This window comes from Microcaecilia unicolor, chromosome 2, assembly GCF_901765095.1.
Source record: "Microcaecilia unicolor chromosome 2, aMicUni1.1, whole genome shotgun sequence".
Taxonomy (NCBI): Eukaryota; Metazoa; Chordata; class Amphibia; order Gymnophiona; family Siphonopidae; genus Microcaecilia; species Microcaecilia unicolor.
The window spans coordinates 130,389,876-130,408,806 of record NC_044032.1 but is presented as its reverse complement, the minus strand read 5'-3'; the positions used below and the strand labels follow the sequence as shown (position 1 = coordinate 130,408,806).

Here is an 18,931-nt window from a genome sequence, read left to right as displayed (position 1 = left end):
GCTTTCTAAAAGGTGTTTTGGGTTTTTTTGGGAGGGGGGGGGGTTGGGAAGGTATGACGTTAGATTTAATGTTAAAATTGTATCTGCATAATTGTACTGTTGATATCTATCTGGTTAATAAAAATGATTGAAATATAAAGTGAAGGTACTCAATTATACCCTGTATCCAGAGCAGCACATCCCTCTACTAGCCTGTTCAGAAATAAACCATGCTGTTCAGGCAAGCTTATATGCATTGCAAGGGAAGGTCGTAGGTCAGTGCTTAAAAGTGAGAGCTTTAAAACTTATAAAAACAAGTCAAATCCAGAATTTAATGATGAAAAGCCTTCTAAAATCTTCAGTCTGAATGACGACCATACATATGACACACAAATAGAATAAGTGTTGCATAAAAATGCTTCATTTTAACACACAAATAAATCATAAATAGAATGACATTAAAATCCCATCAATTCATCTAAATCTTCCACTCAGACGGATGTATGCATGGCCATCTTTCGTTGCTAGTGTCCTTATTAGTCATGAAATTATAAAAACACTGAAAGGTCCAATTCAGGGTTAAGACCATTAGGTGTCACAGTGTTAAATCTAAATATAAATCTGTTCTTTCTGCAAAAGTGGAGTGGAGGAGTAGCCTAGTGGTTGGAGCACCAGCCTTGACATCCAGAGGTGGGTGGTTCAAGTCCCACTGCTGCTCCTTGTAATCTTGGGCAAGTCACTTAATCCTCCTGTCAGGAGCGGGACCGGGCTCTGGAGCAAACGTGAGCCCTTGGGCTGCTGACGAGGAGTGACAGCAGCAGGCAAAACCCACCAACCAACGCTGGGCAAGCACACCGACACCGGCAGGGACTGCAGGCACCGCCCAGCGAGCCGGAACACAAGGACTGGAACACTGGACTGGAATTCCCCGGACTGGAGGACACAGGACTGGAACCCTGGACTGGAATCCCCCGGACTGGAACCCCGGACTGGAATACTGGACTGGAATTCCCCGGACTGGAGGACACAGGACTGGAACCCCGGACTGGAACACGGGACTGGAGCACACCGGACTGGTCCACACAGCTTCACCTGCACTTAGCTACTAAGCCCCCCAGGAGTTGAGCTCCTGGGTTTGAGTAGTCGGCAGGACCAGGACTAGAACAGGCTGTAGCTGAAGTGCGCCTAACTCCTAAACTGACCAAAAGTGTTCCTAAGCCCGGCACCAACCAAAGAGCTCCTAAGCCCTCCACTAACAGCAGTGCTCTAACAGAAACTAACAGGGGTGCCCCTACGCCCTACACTAACAGAAGTGCAGGGAAGCCACAAGGGAAAATGAAGGGAAGACAAACGCCAGACCTAACACTGGTGCTTCCTAAGCACCAAGCTGCAGCAGCTAAACATGGGTTCTCACCCCGGTGCTTCCTAAGCACCCAGCTACAGCAGCTAAACACAGGCCACGAGGAAAAGCGGGGAAAGCACAAGGAAACAAGTAGGAAAGCCATATACCCAAACAACAAAAGGTGCTTCCTAAACACTTACTAACAAGGGTGCTCCCAGCACCAAACTCCAGCACTGCACTAACAGCAGTGCTACACACCGTAGCAAAAGGGAAAGCAGAGGAGCCAAAGGGAAAAACAGGGAAGTCAAACACACAAGTCACAAGTGCACACTGCACAAACACACAAGTCACAAGTGCACACTGCACTAAACTAACCTGGACCTAAAGCAAGTAGCCAGAAGCAAACACCACTGTTGCAAAGGCTCTGAAGGAAACAACACCACTTCCTTATCAAGGCCCTCCCTGATGATGTCACACTCCCTAGACCTAGGCAAAAGCACACTGACCCAGAGAGGCCCAACCCACACCAATGCAACACCGTGAAGCACTTGAAGCCAGTACACCCAAAGAGAGGTAGAGCTAACTCAGTCCACCCACACAGCTGTAGTAAAGTAAAACAATTAACCCCATGCTGCTGGAAGCTGCCAGCACAGAGAGACAGAGCCAGCTCAGAAAGGACAGAGAAAAGAAACAGAAGCCAGCTAAGAAGCTGACTCCCAGGAAAGAGGTAAGTTTGAGAGGGGTTCTGACCCCAATCATAACACCTCCATTGCCTCGTGTACAAATTTTGATTGTGAACCCCTCCAGGAACAGAGAAATACCCAGTGTACCTAAATGTAACTCACCTTGAGCTACTACTGAAAAAGGTGTGAACAAAATCCAGATAAATACAAGCAGTCTATTGACATCTCATTTTCAATGAACCGTAACTTGATGTAATACCAAGAAACGCAGATCATCAAAACTGCCTAAGAACCATATGTTCCACATGTGGTTTCTCTGTAATCTTCCTCTTTACAGCACATCTGTGCGCAGTGGTAATGCCTATTAAAGGCTTTTCTAATTTTTCCAGTATACACATGTCCGATGTGTCCGATGCCCGAGTTGGTAGGTACTTAGTTAATTTTTTATTTACTCCTCACCTCTCTTCTCACTGCAGCCATGGTAAGTTTCACTTTGTTTTTAGTTCACTCTGGATCTTTTTGTTTTTCAGATTGGTATAATTGTTACCAAAGGTAAAAGGGCAGAAAAGCTGAGTGAACTTGCAGGTATAATTAACTTCTTCCAGTTCAGTGTTTCTCTTTTTTTTTTTTTTCTCTCTCTCTCTCTCTCTTTCCCCCCCCCCCCCCCCCCCCCCCCACCAGGTTTGAACAGATTAGCCTTTTCCATTGCACATGTTCCCTCTGTGTAAGAGATGTACAGCTCATGAGAAGGGTCATCAATTGGATCTGATCTCTTTTTCTGATACTGCCTTAAACCTGTCTAAAAGTATTAGGCTGACAGATGTTGTCTGCGAACAGTCTTTATGGTTGGATCGGTGTCTCTGTTCTTTTAGAATTCAATGGAGAGAATTTAAGGGGTTTCCTAAATCGCAGTCAGTATGTTATACCTCCAGGGGCAAGACTGAGCCATCAATCTTTTGGGACTTGGTATTAAAGCAGTGGCCACAAAATAATAATTTTATTGATGAATGGCCCCAGTTTAGTAGTAATATTTTAGATGACATAGCTCCTCTTCGTTCAAAAGACTATCAAGACAAAGTAATAAATGGTATAACCCTGAATTAATGAAGTTAAAGCTTCATTGTAGTAAATTAGAATGTAGGTGGTGTAAAGACAAATCTGATCAGTTAAAATATCTAGAGAAAAACAATAGGACTATAAATACGCGTTAAAATCTTCTAGGAAAAATTTTACTTATTTGATATAGATGATTCTAATATTAAGCAAGTATTTCAAACAGTTAATTTTCTTATTAAGCCACCTCAACAAAATGATGCTACTGATCAAGTCCCTTCAGCGAACCAACTAGCTGACGTTTTTTCAAAATAAGATCATTAAGTTAAGAGCTAGTTTTTTCAGACTGTCAGCCTGATGCAGTTATTGAATTTCCATCTTCTGATTTGGAAGGGACCCCAGGAGATAGAATTTGGAAAGAATTCTCTCCAATTTGTTGGGAGTATTTTGTTAACTTATATAATAAGTATTGTACATCCTATTGTATTTTGGACAGTTGTCACCCTTATTTGATGCAAGCAGCCCCTTTGTTTTTTTCGCATAGTTTTGTGGAGGAGATACAGGAGCAGCTGTCTCTAGGCTTATTTCCTTATTGAAAGATTTGAAATTACCTGCTACCACCGTATCCAATTAGCTTCAATCACCACAACACAAGAGTCAGTCATGATAGTGGAGAATGGTATAGCAGCAGGGGAATGATTCCGTAATTGTCAAAAGACCATAACCTTTATTTATATAAGACTTGGCCAAGTTTCAGCACTAAGTTGTGAGTCCAATTGGAAACTAATTTGCATAACTTTAAGACAAACAACAAAAACATAGCGCACACTTATAAATATATAAACACCATAAACGTACGAATTAGAGAACAACACGAGGACGTTTGTCCCCATCCCCACAACAGTACAAAATCTCATTCCTACAAAAAGCAAGCAATTGCCTTTTATTGAAAATGATGGAATTAGTATGATGGAATTTTGAATTTGCAGGGATGGGGGTCAAAGCTTCTGGGAATGGGGATAAACTTTGTCCCCGTGTCGTTCTCTAATTTGTACTTTTATGGTGTTTATAAGTGTATGCTATGTTTTCTTTGTCTTACAGTTATGTAATTTAGTTTCCAATTGGACTCGCAACTTAGTGCTGAAACTTGGCCAAGTCTTGTATAAATAAAGGTTATGGTCTTTTGACAATTACAGAAGTATTCCCCTGCTGCTATACCATTCTCCACTGACTTTTGTGTTGTGGTGATTGACTTCTCTCTCTCTTTTTTTTTTTGTATATTTTGGGGGTAGGTGATTTTCTTCCTGAGTGGATGTAGAAGGTATCATTACATATTATTACTATTTTGGTATCCCAGCGTGCAGTTCACGTTATTTTTTGTTTCCCTGATTTTAGGAAACCCCAAAAAACATGTGACTGCTCTGAAGAAAGCTGTTGATATGAGCTGCCTTGGGGAGCCTTCACTTTACAACTCCTTAAACTTGGCTATGCAGACTCTCAAGTCAGTATCCCGTGTCATCACTAGTCAGTGATTCACTCTAATATGCAGTGCTGCTTTTCAGAGGGAAGAGAATATTCACATCTTCTGTGTATAGACTGACTTTCTTCCTTTTTTAAATGGAACTATTGCTTGTCCTTAAAACAGTTGCTAGCAAATTCTTGGATGTGTATAGCAATGACTTTGTAAATAACAAGCAAGATAAGGGTCTGATTTCAGTATAAATCGTTCTTCATAGGCACATGCCAGGACATACAAGTCGAGAAGTATTGGTAATTTTTAGCAGTCTTACAACATGTGATCCAGCGAACATCTATGATTTAATTAAGGTGCGTAAATGTGCACAGTGCTTTTAGCTACTAGTGAAAAAGGCTTGAGCTAAATCCAGATTCCCTTCCCCTTCACTTTTCTCACTTGTTATGGTTATGTTATGTTTTTATCCTCTTCATTGTCTTGTTTATTTTGTTGGTTAAGTATTTTGCACCATGCAATTTTTCTTCCATTTCGTTTGGCTTTCAGCTCAGATGGAACCAGGGTTTGGATTTGGCACTGTGCCCCCATGAGCCTTCCATTTGCTACTACTTGGGGATTTTTCTGCTATTTTATATCACCTTCAAGCTTTCTTGAAGGTGATATAATATAGCGGACCATTACTGCAATCTGAGCCAGGGGCCATGCAGCAGGAATCCTTCTACAACCCTGCAGTTAAGTACAGCCAGTAGATGTCACTCTTAAGTAATGACTCCCTCCGTACCATCCCTAGCTGACTGAGGTAGCAGAAGACCTGACAAGGATCAAATTGATGTCTTTCCTCAGGATAGTGCACATCATTGCCTCTGAGCATTGGGGGTTGTTGTATAGATTGATTAATTTTTTCAGCTTATAGCAGGTACACTATACAGCTATACCACTGTAGCTCTATTTTGCTTCCTTTATTTTGTTATTGCTAGGTTTATCATTCTTGAACTAATAGTTTATTGCCAGCTTTTTTTTTTTTTTAGTAAAAGCTGTCTAGTGCTATATTTAAGTCTAATTTCCTGTGCCCATGCGTCTGTTTATGCCATATTCCTGCAGAATTATGCTTGAAGGAAGATGACGGTTAGTACAGCTGCATCCCACTTGGGATCATTGTGCTGGGAATGGCCAAGTAAAAGGAGCATTGAAATAATTTTAGATGCTCTCTTCAAAAATAGATTGAAACTTTCTTGCTGTGTTTTCCAAGCATTCATCAGATTTATGACAAAATACTGAAAGAAACTTTGTAACTTTTGAAATGGGTTGGTACGGAGGGCCACCAAGACAGTTCAGACACAGATTTCTGCTGTTCTGCCAGCTGACGGAGTCTGAGAATTACTGTGATGTCATCTAGGTGTATTTGTAGATAATATGCTGAACTTGTGTGGTGGCAGCGGCGGCCAAAAAATCAAACAGGATGCTAGGAATTACTAGGAAAGGGATGCAAAACAAGAACAAGAATATTATAATGCCTCTGTATTGCTCCATGGTGCGACCTCACCTTCAGTATTGTGTTCAGTTCTGGTCGCCGTATCTCAAAAAAGATATAGCTGAATTAAAAAAGGTTCAAAGAGCAACTAAAATGATAAAGGGGAAGGAACATATCTCATATGAGGAAAGGCTAAAGAGTTTAGGGTTCTTAAGTTTGGAAAAGAGACAGCTGAGGGGGTATATGATTGAGGTCTACAAAATCCTGAGTGGTGTAGAATGAGTAAAAGTGAATTCACTTTTAATTCTTTCAAAAAGTACAAAGACCAGGGTACACTTGATGAAATTACATGGAAATACGTTTGACACAAATAAGAGGAAATATTTTTTCACTCAAAGAATAGTTACGCTCTGGAACTCGTTGCCAGAGGATGTGGTAACATTGATTAGCTTATCTGGGTTTTAAAAAGTTTGGACAAGTTCCTGGAGGAAAAGTCCTTGGTATGCTATTGAGACAGACATAGGGGAAGCCACTGCTTGCCCTGGCATTGGTGGCATGGAATGTTGTTACTATTTGGGTCTCTGCCAGGTACTTGTGACTTGTATTGGCCACTGTTGGAAGCAGGATACTGGGCTAGATGGATCATTGGTCTGACCCAGTATGGCTATTCTTATGTTCACTTAAGAATCCTGTGTAACCCCCTGGCCAGTCAGTCTCTACCAGGTGATAGGCTCCTCGTGCAACCTGTGGTCGTCTCTTAGGGTTTTATTTCTATTTCCTTGGTAAGTCATATTAAAAAAAATAATAATAATAAATAAATGTAGGGGTGCAATTTCTGGGGCGTCCCAGGTCCCCCCTCCCCAACCAAGCATTTTCTTGAGGGGTTAGGTTTTTCTTGTGCCTTAGCCCTTTCCCTTGGGGGGGGGAAAAAACTGAGTGCCCAAATTTAATTGCTGCCTAACAGACAGTTTGACTAGCAGTTGCCTGTATTGCTGCTTCTTTGGTCTTTACCCACTGTGGTTTATCTGGGGGGGGGGGGGGGGGGGGAGGCTGCTCTGGAAAGGCTTTTGTTATTGACTCCATTGGTTTTCTTTCCATGTCATCATGCCGATCAATCCATAGACTGGTGGGTTGTGTCCATCTACCAGTAGGTGGAGATATACTGAGGAGTTTCCGGCAGCACATGACCACATATAGGGAGGCAAAATATTGCTATCTCAGCAGGTGGTGGTGGTCACAGCAGCAGCTCTGGCTAGGTCTCCAAGCCTAATTGTTTAGGTTTTGTTGAGTATCTGGGGTTGAGGGCTTTTCCTGAGCAAGTGCAAACCTGATGGTGCCAGGTCCCTCCTTTTCTCCCCCCTCCCCCTGGCTCCGTTAAAAAAAAAAATTTTAAACGTCCAAAAAGGGCGTTTATATCATCGTTTATTGCAGCTGCACACTGGGACACCGATTCGTTGCAGCTCGGAGCGAGAAGCAGGTAATTTTACCTTTTATAGCAGGCAGGGGGTTCCCCAAACGGTCTCCACGTGGCTTATGGCTTCGGAGGGCAAGGGTGCGAAAAGTCGCTCCCCGGACAGCGTGTGCGTGTCTAGCGGGGAAGCGGGGGGTTTGAAGGCAGAGTCGCCTTTGTTAGGCGCCCTTTCGGAGTCGGGGGAGTTTCCCAGTTTTTCCCACCATAGGCGCCCATTCCCTGCTGGTCGCCCTCCTGGCTTTGGCCGGCCACACTGCTCGGACAGCTTCTTCTTGGGCCGCCTTTGAGGTGGGAGACGTTAATCCTATCGAGCGACGGTATGAAGGCAGCGAAATTAAAGCGCCGTTCTTCCCGCGCGGCTCCTTCGTGGAGTGTCGCACCGGACGCCATTTTGGATGCGCAGCGCGCCTCTCCCCCGCTCTTGGGAGCGCAGGTTGAGAGTGCCTCTAGGGCCGTGGCCCAGGCTGCTGAAGTGCACAGACTGGGGGGTTTCTCCCCGAGTTCATTTTGCTGCTGCATCAGGCTTTTCTTATGCAAAACACTGCCCCTGCTCCCCTGTCTGAGAAGGGTGCTGAGGCCTCCATGGTCAAGTGCCCTCGGGTGGACCTCCAGGCCCTAGGGGACTCTGTCTCCTCTGATGTGGATGAGGGCAACGTCTCTGAGTTCTCCCAACGGTCCTTTGGGGATTCCTTGGAGGAGACTGATCCCTGCTGGGATGGAGTGGATGACCCCTCTGCAGCGCGGCTTTTTCGCTCAGAGGATTTGTCCAACCTATTAGTGCAGGCCATGGGCATTTTGAAGATTTCCTCTCTGGAGGAAGGCTCTCTCTCAGCCCCTGCTGGCTCTGCCATTATGCTGGGAACTTAGTGCCTGCCTAGAACCTTCCACGTGCATAAAGCAATGCAGACCTTAATTTCGGCTCAGTGGGATGTCCCTGAAGTGAGCCTTAAAGTAGCCAGGGCTATGTCCCGTCTGTATCCTCTGCCGGAGGGGGAACAGGAGGCTTTTCTGTGGCCTACGGTGGTTTCTTTAATCACTGCGGTGACTAAGAAAATGGCGCTGCCGGTGGAAGGTGGCACGGCCCTGAAGGACGCTCAGGACAGGAGATTGGAGGCGGCCTTAAAGTCGGCCTTCAAGGCGGCCACCCTGAGTTTGCAAGCCTCGGTTTGCGGTTCCTATGTGGCCAGGGCGTGCCTGACTGTTTTGCACCGGGCTTCCCCCTCGGATCCTTCCTTGAGGGCAGATTGGCCTGGCCCTGGAGTCGGGCTTGGCCTACTTGGCAGACTTGCTGTATGATGTCTTGAGAGCCTTGGCTAAAGGTATGGCTCAGACAGTCTCTGCGCGGCGGTGGCTTTGGCTTAAGCACTGGTCTGCTGACCATGCCTCAAAATCTCGCCTAGCCAAGTTGCCTTTTAAAGGCAAGCTGCTCTTTGGGGTCGAGCTGGACAAGATCGTGACGGATCTCGGCACGTCTAAGGGCAAGAGGTTGCCGGAGGTCAGGGCTCGGGCCAGCAGTGCTCGCCCCGGTTCCTCCAAGGGACGATTTCAGGAAGCCCGTCGGTATCGCCCGGGCAAGTCGGGCTCCTCTACCTCCTCTTCCTTCAAAAGGAACTTTTCCCCCCAAGCAACATTCCTTTCGCAGGGACCGCCGTCCCGGAGGTTCGTCCTCTGGCCCTCCCCCAGGGTCTTGTACTCAATGACGGGGCCCTGGTCCATGGCCCAGACCGGTTAGGAGGAAGGTTGTCCTCGTTTCTGGGCGAGTGGACCAGGGTAACTTCAGACGCTTGGGTTCTGGAAGTCATCAGAGACGGCTACAAGCTGGAGTTCTGCCGGCCCTTGAGAGACAGGTTTGTGAACTCCCCCTGCAAGTCTCCGGTCAAAGCAGCTGTGGTGCAGCAGACTTTGGACAATCTACTCTGCCTGGGTGCGGTGGTTCCGGTGCCAGTAGATCAACTTGGCAAGGGACGTTACTCCATTTACTTTGTGGTGCCAAAGAAAGGAGGTTCTGTTCGGCCTATCCTCAAAGGAGTCAATCGGGCCTTGAAAGTACGGCACTTCCGGATGGAGACTCTCCGCTCCGTAATAGCTGAAAAAAGGAGAATTCCTGGCATCCTTGGACATCAAGGAAGCTTACTTACATATTCCCATCTGGCCTCCTCATCAGCGCTTCCTGCGCTTTGCAGTCCTGGGCCGACACTTCCAGTTTAGAGCCCTCCCGTTCGGGTTGGCTACTGCTCCGCGGACCTTCTCCAAAGTAATGGTGGTCATCGCGGCTTTCCTCCGCAAGGAAGGAGTGCAAGTCCATCCCTATCTGGACGACTGGTTGATCCGAGCCCCCTCTTATGCAGAGTGTGGGAAAGCTATGGATAGGGTGATTGCTCTGCTGAGCTCCCTGGGATGGATCATTAACTGGGAAAAAAGTCAGCTGCGCCCGACTCAGTCCCTGGAGTATTTGGGAGTTCGATTCGACACCCAAGTGGGCAGAGTGTTCCTACCAGACAACCAGAGCGTCAAGTTTCGGGCCCAGGCGGACCAGTTCCTAGTAGCCTCTACTCTTCGGGCTTGGGACTATGTGCAGCTGTTGGGTTCCATGACGGCCACAATGAAGGTAGTGCCCTGGGCCAGGACCCATATGAGACCGCTACAACACTCCCTTCTGCGCCGGTGGACTCCGGTGTCGGAAGATTACACTGTATGCTTTCCCTTGGATCCAGCGGTACACAAGGCGCTGAGTTGGTGGCTGAGGCCAGACAAGCTGTCCGCCGGAATGCCTCTCACGACCTTGGAGTGGGTTGTTGTCATGACGGACGCCTGCTTGACAGGCTGGGGAGCCCACTGCATGGGAAGGACAGCGCAGCGGCTCTGGTCTCCTGCCGAGGTGAAGTGGTCTATCAACCTTCTGGAACTCCGAGCCATTCGGTTGGCGCTTCTAGAGTTTCTCCCGGTCCTGGTCCGAGTTGCCAAGTGCTTCGTTTTTTCAGCAGAGGACAGGACTTAATCAGGCTCTCAGTGGACGGCCCTCTGAGGCTGCCAGCGGAGCGGGGCCTCTTGCATCAGGGTCCCGTGGTGATGGAGGATCCCTCCCCCTTTGGCCTTTCAGCCTGGCTATTGAGTGGAAGCGGCTGAAGAAGAAGGGCTTCTCAGACAAAGTCATCGCCACTATGCTGAGAGCGAGGAAGCGCTCTACTTCTACTACTTACGCCAGGGTTTGGCGTACCTTTGCATCGTGGTGCGAGGCAGGCTCTCTATCGCCCTTCACTGCTCCAATTTCCTCATTGTTGGCGTTCCTGCAAGAAGGTCTGGAGAAAGGCCTGTCGCTCAGTTCCCGTAAAGTCCAGGTTGCGGCTCTAGCTTGCTTCAGGAGTCGCCTGAAGAGAGCTTCCCTGGCTTCGCAGCCAGATGTGGTGCGATTCCTCAAAGGCGTTAATCACCTGCACCCTCCTCTGCACTCGTTCGTGCCTACATGGAATCTCAATCTGGAGCTACGGGCCTTGCAGAAGCCGCCCTTTGAGCCCTTGTCGAGGGTGTCGCTGAAGGACCTGACATTGAAAGCGGTAGTCTTGGTGGCTATCACTTCAGCCAGAAGGGTTTCCGAGCTCCAGGCACTCTCGTGTCGAGAGCCGTTCCTGCAGTTCACTGAGGCAGGAGTATCGATTCGTACAGTGCCTTCCTTCCTGCTCAAGATTGTTTCTCGCTTCCATGTGAATCAGCAGCTCTGCCTACCTTCCTTTAGTAGGGAGGACTACCCAGAGGAGTACCCTGCTCTCAAATGTCTGGACGTGAGACGGGTCATCATCAGAAACTTGGAAGTGACCAAGATTTCCGGAAGTCGGATCACCTGTTCGTGCTGTTCGCAGGCCCTCGTAAGGGTCTGCAGGCATCCAAGCCTACAGTGGCATGGTGGGTCAAGGAGACGATTGCGGCGGCTTATGTGGCCGCAGGGAAGGTGCCGCCCATCCAGCTGAAGGCTCATTCAACTCGAGCACAGGCGGCCTCGATGGCAGAGTCCAGGTCCGTCTCCTTGGAAGAGATTTGTAAAGCGGCAACTTGGGCGTCGGCTCATACTTTCTCAAGGCATTACCGCTTGGATGTGGCTGCTCGGCCCGAGGCCCACTTTGGAGCTTCAGTGTTGCGTTCCGGGATTTCTATGTCCTGGGTGAGTACTGCTTCGGTGCATGCCACCAGTCTATGGATTGATCGGCATGCTGATATGGAAGGTAAAATTATGTATCATACCTGATAATTTTCTTTCCATTAATCATAGCTGATCAATCCATAGCCTCTCCCAGATATCTATACTGTTTGTATATTTCAGGTTCAAGTTTAGTCTTCAGTTCCTGTTCAGGAATGCTTCGTGTTCAAGTTCTTCCAATTGCATTTTCCTGGAGTTGAGATGATTTTGTGTTACAGTGAGCTGCTGCATTCCTCTCCCCCCCCCCCCCCCTCCCGTTTCACGGTGGCTGGATTGAGAACTAAATTATGCCGGTGCTCCCTCCCGCTTCGTGCGGTTGTAGGGTAGCTTTGTATCCCTCCCGCTTCGGCGGTGTTAGGGTCAGCCAGCTACTCCCGTGGTTGCGGTTGCAGGATAAGCTAGATCCCCCCGCATTGGCAGGTGTGGTGTCCCTCCCCCGCTTCGCGGGGATGAGCTGGACGGATTCCTCTCCCCCGTTTCGGCGGTGGTGAGCTGGGCAGAGTGTCCCTTTGTGGGTGTAATTCTTTAAGTGCTGAGTCCTACGGATGGAGCTTTGATATCGACATACTGAGGAGTTTCCGGCAGCACATGACCACATATAGGGAGGCAAAAGATTGCTCTCTATCTCCACCTGCTGGTAGATGGACACAACCCACCAGTCTATGGATTGATCGGCTATGATTAATGAAAAGAAAATTATCAGGTGTGATACATAATTTTACCTTGTCAGACTAGCTTTCTTGCATGGTCGCTGATGTATTTCTCTATGGCAGCACTGCAAAATAAACACAAGTGCTGTTTTGTTTGCTCATATCCAAGCTTTTGTTCATCTGACGTTCTGGATTATTTGACATACCTAAGTGACTTCACGGCATTGTCATCTAGATGCGTTCTAGTTTTTCTCCCTCTTTCCTGGCATTGCATTTAGTTAAGGTAGCAGTGGTAGGTAAGGTTCTTGGACACAATAAGTTTGTAATCTCTTGTTACTGCTTCCTCTTTTTGAAGCACGCATTCATTATGCCTCCTTTATCCAGCATCCACTTTTTCTGTATTATCTGACTTTTCAATTTCCTGACTACTTGTAGGTCCCATTACGTCTGATAAATGAGACTGTACCGTAATTCAACCATGGCCACAGATGGATCATCTGTATGTATTTTCAGTATAGCAGCTCACAGGCAGACTTATTCAAAGGATAGAGAAACTTGGGTCTAGTAGTGTTGTGCTCTGGATTGTTCAGAATACCCTGGTACGGGAGCTTGATGTGTCTGAAAGTAGAGGATCCTCTACCTGTAGTGAGTAGGGAGCATCTGTTGGTTCAAGGCCCAATAAACATGCTGGGATACATCTCGGTTTTGTCTTAGCTTGGTTTTTGAGAGGGTGAAATAAAAGCAGAAAGCGTATTTGAGTAAGGGGATAGTTACCTTGTTAATTTCAGAAAAAAGTCTACTTCATTAGCATACATTAGAGTTTGGAGGATTTTTGAAAATTAGTATCAAGATAAGTGTTTTTCCTCTGCACTCTTCTCCATTTTTGGATTTTTTTGCAAGATAGTTTGGGCAAGGAGCTAGTGTTCACCTCACTGAAGGTACAGCTGGCTGCTTTCTTCTGTTATAAAGGTATGGTGAGGGTAGGACATGGTAACATTTTTCCCATGGTGTCATCCATTGATTCCCCTCTGGGATTTAAACTTGGTCTTGTCTACCTTAGTTCATCCTCCTTGTGAACCTCTGGATTCTGCAACCTTAAGATATTACCCTTAAGACAGGATTTTGTAGTAGCTATTTGTTCACCTAGGTGAATTTCAGAATTACAGGCCATGTCCTGTAGAGAACCTTTTTTGGACTTTAACAAGGAAAAAAATGTGCTTAGACTGGTTCCATCCTTCCTTGCCAAAGAGATATCAATCTTCCATCAATTTTCTTCACTCAACGTGTAATTAAACTCTGCAATTCGTTGCCAGACAATGTGGTAAATGCGGTTAGCTTAGCAGGGTTTAAAAAAAGGTCTGGACAGCTTCCTAAGGGAAAAGTCCATAGACCATTATTAAAACAGACTTGGGGAAAATTCACTGCTCATTTCTGGGATAAGCAGCATAAAATGTATTGAACTTTTTCAGGATCTTGTCAGGTATTTGTGACCTGGATTGGCCACTGTTGGAAACAGGATGCTGGGCTTGATGGACCTTTGGTCGGTCCCAGTGTGGCAATACTTATGTACTTATTTTTCAGGATCTTAAAATGAGGGTATTGCAGTTGCCTTGCACAAATTGGATATGGGATGCACGTTGAAGTATTTGAAGAGTACAGAGGCAATAAGGAAACAGATAAGCTCTTTATTCTTTTTAGTGAAACTTGTAAAAGGGAAGCAGCATCAAAAGTGGTAATTGCTCAGTGGGTTAAAGAGATTATTGCTTCTGTGTATATTCTATGGTCAATCCTGTTCCAGAAGTTTTGAAAGCTCATTCTAAAAGGAGTCCATATATTTCTTGGGCAGAGCATGCCTTAGTTCCTCTTCATGAAATTTGCAAAGTGGAACCTTGGAAATCTCTGCATTCTTTTGTCCATCATTATAGATTGGATGTTCAAGCTCGAAGTGATGAGGCCCTTGGGGCCAAAGTGGGGATTTTAGTGTCCCACTCTCATTCAATAAGTACTGCTTTGGTACATCCCAAGTATTTGGACTGATCTGGTGGGGTGATTATCAGTCATGTACCCAACTTCCAGGTGCAGGACTGAACCAAGCTCCTACAAAAAGGACAGGTTTATTCTGACCCTAAATCCCATACTCTTCTCAAATTGACTGGCATTAGGTGAGAAACATACCTGATATTGTCTAAAATTTTTAAGGCTTGTTGCTTAATCAATTTAATTAGCACTGGGAAACCTCTCTTTCTGTCTTTCTTTCTGTTCCTGCCAAACTCTGATAGAGGGGAGGGGCATTTTTACATAGCTGACACTGCTATAATTATTGGCAATATCTAGATTTATTTAAAAGGAAAGTTATTAATATCTTAGGGCAGTTTTAAAAAGTATAATAAATTGTAAAGTGCTGGATCAGACACTACCATTTTGGTCCATTCAACTAGAGAATTCCCTTGATAGCAGCACTTAAGCTGACCCATTGGGACTTATAATCCCACCCACCCTCCCCACAACCCACCCACCCCAGGGTTGTCCACTCATTTATAGACAAACCAAACCTTATTAACTTTACTCCACAGTCATACACAGGCAGTCTTGCAGGTGGATACTCCAACATAGTACACCTGTTCATACCCATTTCAACCAATCAGGATGACTTTTATTCTCTGCAATAATTGTGCTGCTTTGGTTTCAAGGCCAATCATCTGGAAACTTAAAGCTTGTCCTATCTGCCTTCAGCTATCTACTTTAAAACAAGAGCTATATAAAGTAATGCAAGAATTAGATGCAATTAAAGCAACTTATAGGACTGTACAGAATCATAACTTTTCACCACTGCCTCAGAGAATAAAACCACAAAGGAACAGATGGTTCACAGTAGGCTCAGGCAGAATTCGTCATGTCACACAGAAACATCCGCCCACACAAGTGTTGCCACTACAAAATTCTTTTGATCCACTACAGCACTGTGATGTTCCTGAAGCTAAAATTGAAGCAGAAGAAAAAGAAAAAGCAAGGAAGAGGGAACAAAAAGAGGAGAAGGTACCCAAAGAGAAAAGACACTCACAAATCACTAAACCCAAAACACATACTAGGAAATGTAATTGGAAAGCAATGACCACAAATGCTCACAGTATAAGCAATAAAATTCATGACCTTCAAGCCCTGATGTTGGAGAATGACTTGGACATAGTTGCAGTCACAGAGACATGGCTCAATGGTTCCCATGACTGGGATGTAAACATACCAGGCTATAATCTTTTTAGGAAGGATAGAGAGGGACGTAAAGGTGGAGGAGTAGCTCTGTATGTGAGAAATGATATCGCAGCAACTGAAATGACAGGGAAGTGGGGAAAGGAAGAAGCGATATGGATCACCTTAACAAGAGAGGATAAAACCTTGGTCCACGTGGGTGTTGTCTACAGACCCCCGACACAATTGGAGGAACTGGATAAAGATCTGATCGCTGATATTCAAAAGTTGGGGAAGAAAAGAGAGGTGCTGTTGTTAGGAGATTTTAATCTGCCGGATGTAGATTGGAAGGTTCCGTCTGCAAAATCGGAAAGAAGTAGAGAGATTGTGGATGCTTTCCAAAGTGCTCTGCTCAGACAAATGGTGAACGAACCCACGAGGGACGGAGCCACGTTAGATCTGGTGCTCACGAATGGGGATAGTGTGTCAAATGTCCGAGTGGCTGCACACCTGGGAAACAGTGACCATCAAACGGTTTGTTTTGATGTAACGGCTCATGTGGATGGCGGCCACTCTAAACTCAAAGTCCTGGATTTCAAGCAAGCTGACTTTAACAAAATGGAAGAATACCTGAGGAAGGAGCTGATGGGCTGGGAGGACGTACGAGAAGTGGAAGGACAGTGGTCCAGGCTAAAAGAAGTAATAAACAGGGCCACAGACCTTTATGTAAGGAGAGTAAATAAAAGCAAGAGAAAAAGGAAACCGATATGGTTCTCAAAGCAAGTGGCTGAGAAAATAAAGATTAAAGAGTTAGCGTTCCAGAAATATAGAAAATCTCAAGAGGAAGAACACTGGGAGGAATACCGGATGAAACTGAAAGAAGCCAAGAGAGAGGTACGTCTGGCGAAGGCGCAAGCGGAAGAACATATGGCTAGAAATGTAAGGAGGGGAGACAAAAACTTCTTCAGGTATATTAGTGAAAGGAGAAAGACTATAAAGGGAATTGTGAGACTAAAAGATACAACAAAACACTACGTAGAAAATGATGAAGAAAAAGCCAATTTGCTAAATAGATACTTTTGTTCTGTTTTCACTGAAGAAAACCCTGGGGAAGGACCAAGAGGGACTGGCAAAAGTACACCTGAGAATGAGGTGGATAGAGCGCCGTTCACGGAAGAGTGTGTATCAACAACTTGGAAAGCTAAAGGTGGACAAAGCCATGGGGCCGGACGGGATCCACCCCAGAATACTGAGAGAGCTCAGAGAGGTTCTGGCGGGTCCTCTTAAAGACTTGTTTAATAAATCTTTGGAGACGGGAGAGGTTCCGAGGGATTGGAGAATGGCGGAGGTGGTCCCTCTTCACAAAAGTGGGGATAGGGAAGAAGCTGGAAACTACAGGCCGGTAAGCCTCACTTCTATTATTGGAAAAGTAATGGAAGCCATGCTGAAGGAAAGGATAGTGAATTTCCTGGAAGCCAATAAGTTGCAAGATCCGAGACAACATGGTTTCACCAAAGGGAAGTCGTGCCAAACGAATCTCATTGAATTCTTTGACTGGGTGACGGGAGAATTAAATCAAGGACGTGCTATGGACGTCATCTACTTAGATTTCAGCAAGGCTTTTGACACGGTTCCCCACAGGAGGCTCTTAAATAAACTAGACGGCCTGAAGATAGGACCCGAAGTGGTGAACTGGATTAGGAACTGGTTGACGGACAGACGCCAGAGGGTGGTGGTGAATGGAGTTCGCTCGGAGGAAGGAAAGGTGAGTAGTGGAGTGCCTCAGGGATCGGTGCTGGGGCCGGTTCTGTTCAATATATTTGTGAGTGACATAGCCGAAGGGTTACAAGGTAAAGTTTGCCTTTTTGCGGATGACACCAAGATTTCCAACAGAGTGGACACCCCGGAGGGAGTGGAAAACATGAAAAAAGATCTGAAGAAGCTAGAAGAATGGTCTAACGTTTGGCAATTAAAATTCAATGCGAAGAAATGCAAAGTGATGCACTTAGGGAGTAGAAATCCAAGGGAGACGTATGTGTTAGGCGGGGAGAGTCTGATAGGCACGGAAGGGGAGAGGGATCTTGGGGTGATAGTATCTGAGGACCTGAAGGCGACGAAACAGTGCGACAAGGCGGTGGCCGTAGCTAGAAGGTTGCTAGGCTGTATAGAGAGAGGAGTGACCAGCAGAAGAAAGGAGGTTTTAATGCCCCTGTATAAGACGTTGGTGAGGCCCCACCTGGAGTATTGTGTTCAGTTTTGGAGGCCGTATCTTGCGAAGGATGTTAAAAAAATGGAAGCGGTGCAAAGAAAAGCTACGAGGATGGTATGGGATTTACGTTCCAAGACGTATGAAGAGAGGCTTGCTGACCTAAACATGTACACCCTGGAGGAAAGGAGGAACAGGGGTGATATGATACAGACGTTCAAATATTTGAATGGTATTAATCCGCAAACGAATCTTTTCCGGAGATGGGAAGGCGGTAGAACGAGAGGACATGAAATGAGATTGAAGGGGGGCAGACTCAGGAAAGATGTCAGGAAGTATTTTTTCACGGAGAGGGTGGTGAACGCTTGGAATGCCCTTCCGCGGGAGGTGGTGGAGATGAAAACGGTAACGGAGTTCAAACATGCGTGGGATATGCATAGAGGAATCCTGTGCAGAAGGAATGGATCCTCAGAAGCTTAGCTGAAATTGGGTGGCGGAGCAGGTGGGGGAAAGAGGAGGTGGTGGTTGGGAAGCGAGGATAGGGGAGGGCAGACTTATACGGTCTGTACCAGAGCCGGTGCTGGGAGGCGGGAAATACTGCTGGGCAGACTTATATGGTCTGTGCCCTGAAAAGGACAGGTACAAATTCAATTCAAGGTAAGGTATACACATATGAGTTTGTCTTGGGCAGACTGGATGGACCATGCAGGTCTTTTTCTGCCGTCATCTACTATGTAATTATTTTCTTTCCTTAAGTTCTTCCAGACCAGTCCAGAACCCACTCATTGTTTTTGGTATCAGTTGGTATCTATTTTCTATCTCCTGAAGCGTAAAGATTTTTTATTTTGGCTAGTTTGTTATTCCTGTTAGATCTTTAGGCTGGAGAGCTTGATTCTTGATTAGTTGCTTTCAGTTGAGAAGTTCATTAGTTCCTTGAGAAGATTTTTCCTTTTAATTGCCTTTGCTGTTTTGCTTTGTTATGAGGTTAGTGGAAATCCATCTAGGTGGGGAATGCTGAGATCCCACGACAAATACACAAAAACACATAAGTAGTGGGACATAGACCATGTGATCCAGGAACAGATGAGGAGATTTCAAAAGCTTGAAGGAAGTTTATTAGTTGGAGACGCGACACAGTACTGTGTTTCGGCCACAGGCCTGCTTCAGGAGTCTTTGTAGAAAAACTTTCATTTGAAAATATCCTGTGGTAAGAGATACCTCATAAGC

General features: G+C 45.9%; 1 protein-coding gene across 5 annotated transcripts in view; it reads left to right on the top strand.

The window, feature by feature from the left end:
• LOC115463103 (general transcription factor IIH subunit 2) overlaps nucleotides 1-18,931 on the top strand; it is a 111,597-nt gene that overhangs the window by 20,328 nt on the left and 72,338 nt on the right. For all 5 annotated transcript variants that reach the window (XM_030193318.1, XM_030193317.1, XM_030193315.1 and 2 more), the window contains exons 7-9: nucleotides 2,535-2,589; nucleotides 4,453-4,558; nucleotides 4,794-4,884. In XM_030193318.1, coding sequence (XP_030049178.1) covers nucleotides 2,535-2,589; nucleotides 4,453-4,558; nucleotides 4,794-4,884 — 252 coding nt within the window. The remainder of the gene's footprint in view (nucleotides 1-2,534; nucleotides 2,590-4,452; nucleotides 4,559-4,793; nucleotides 4,885-18,931) is intronic.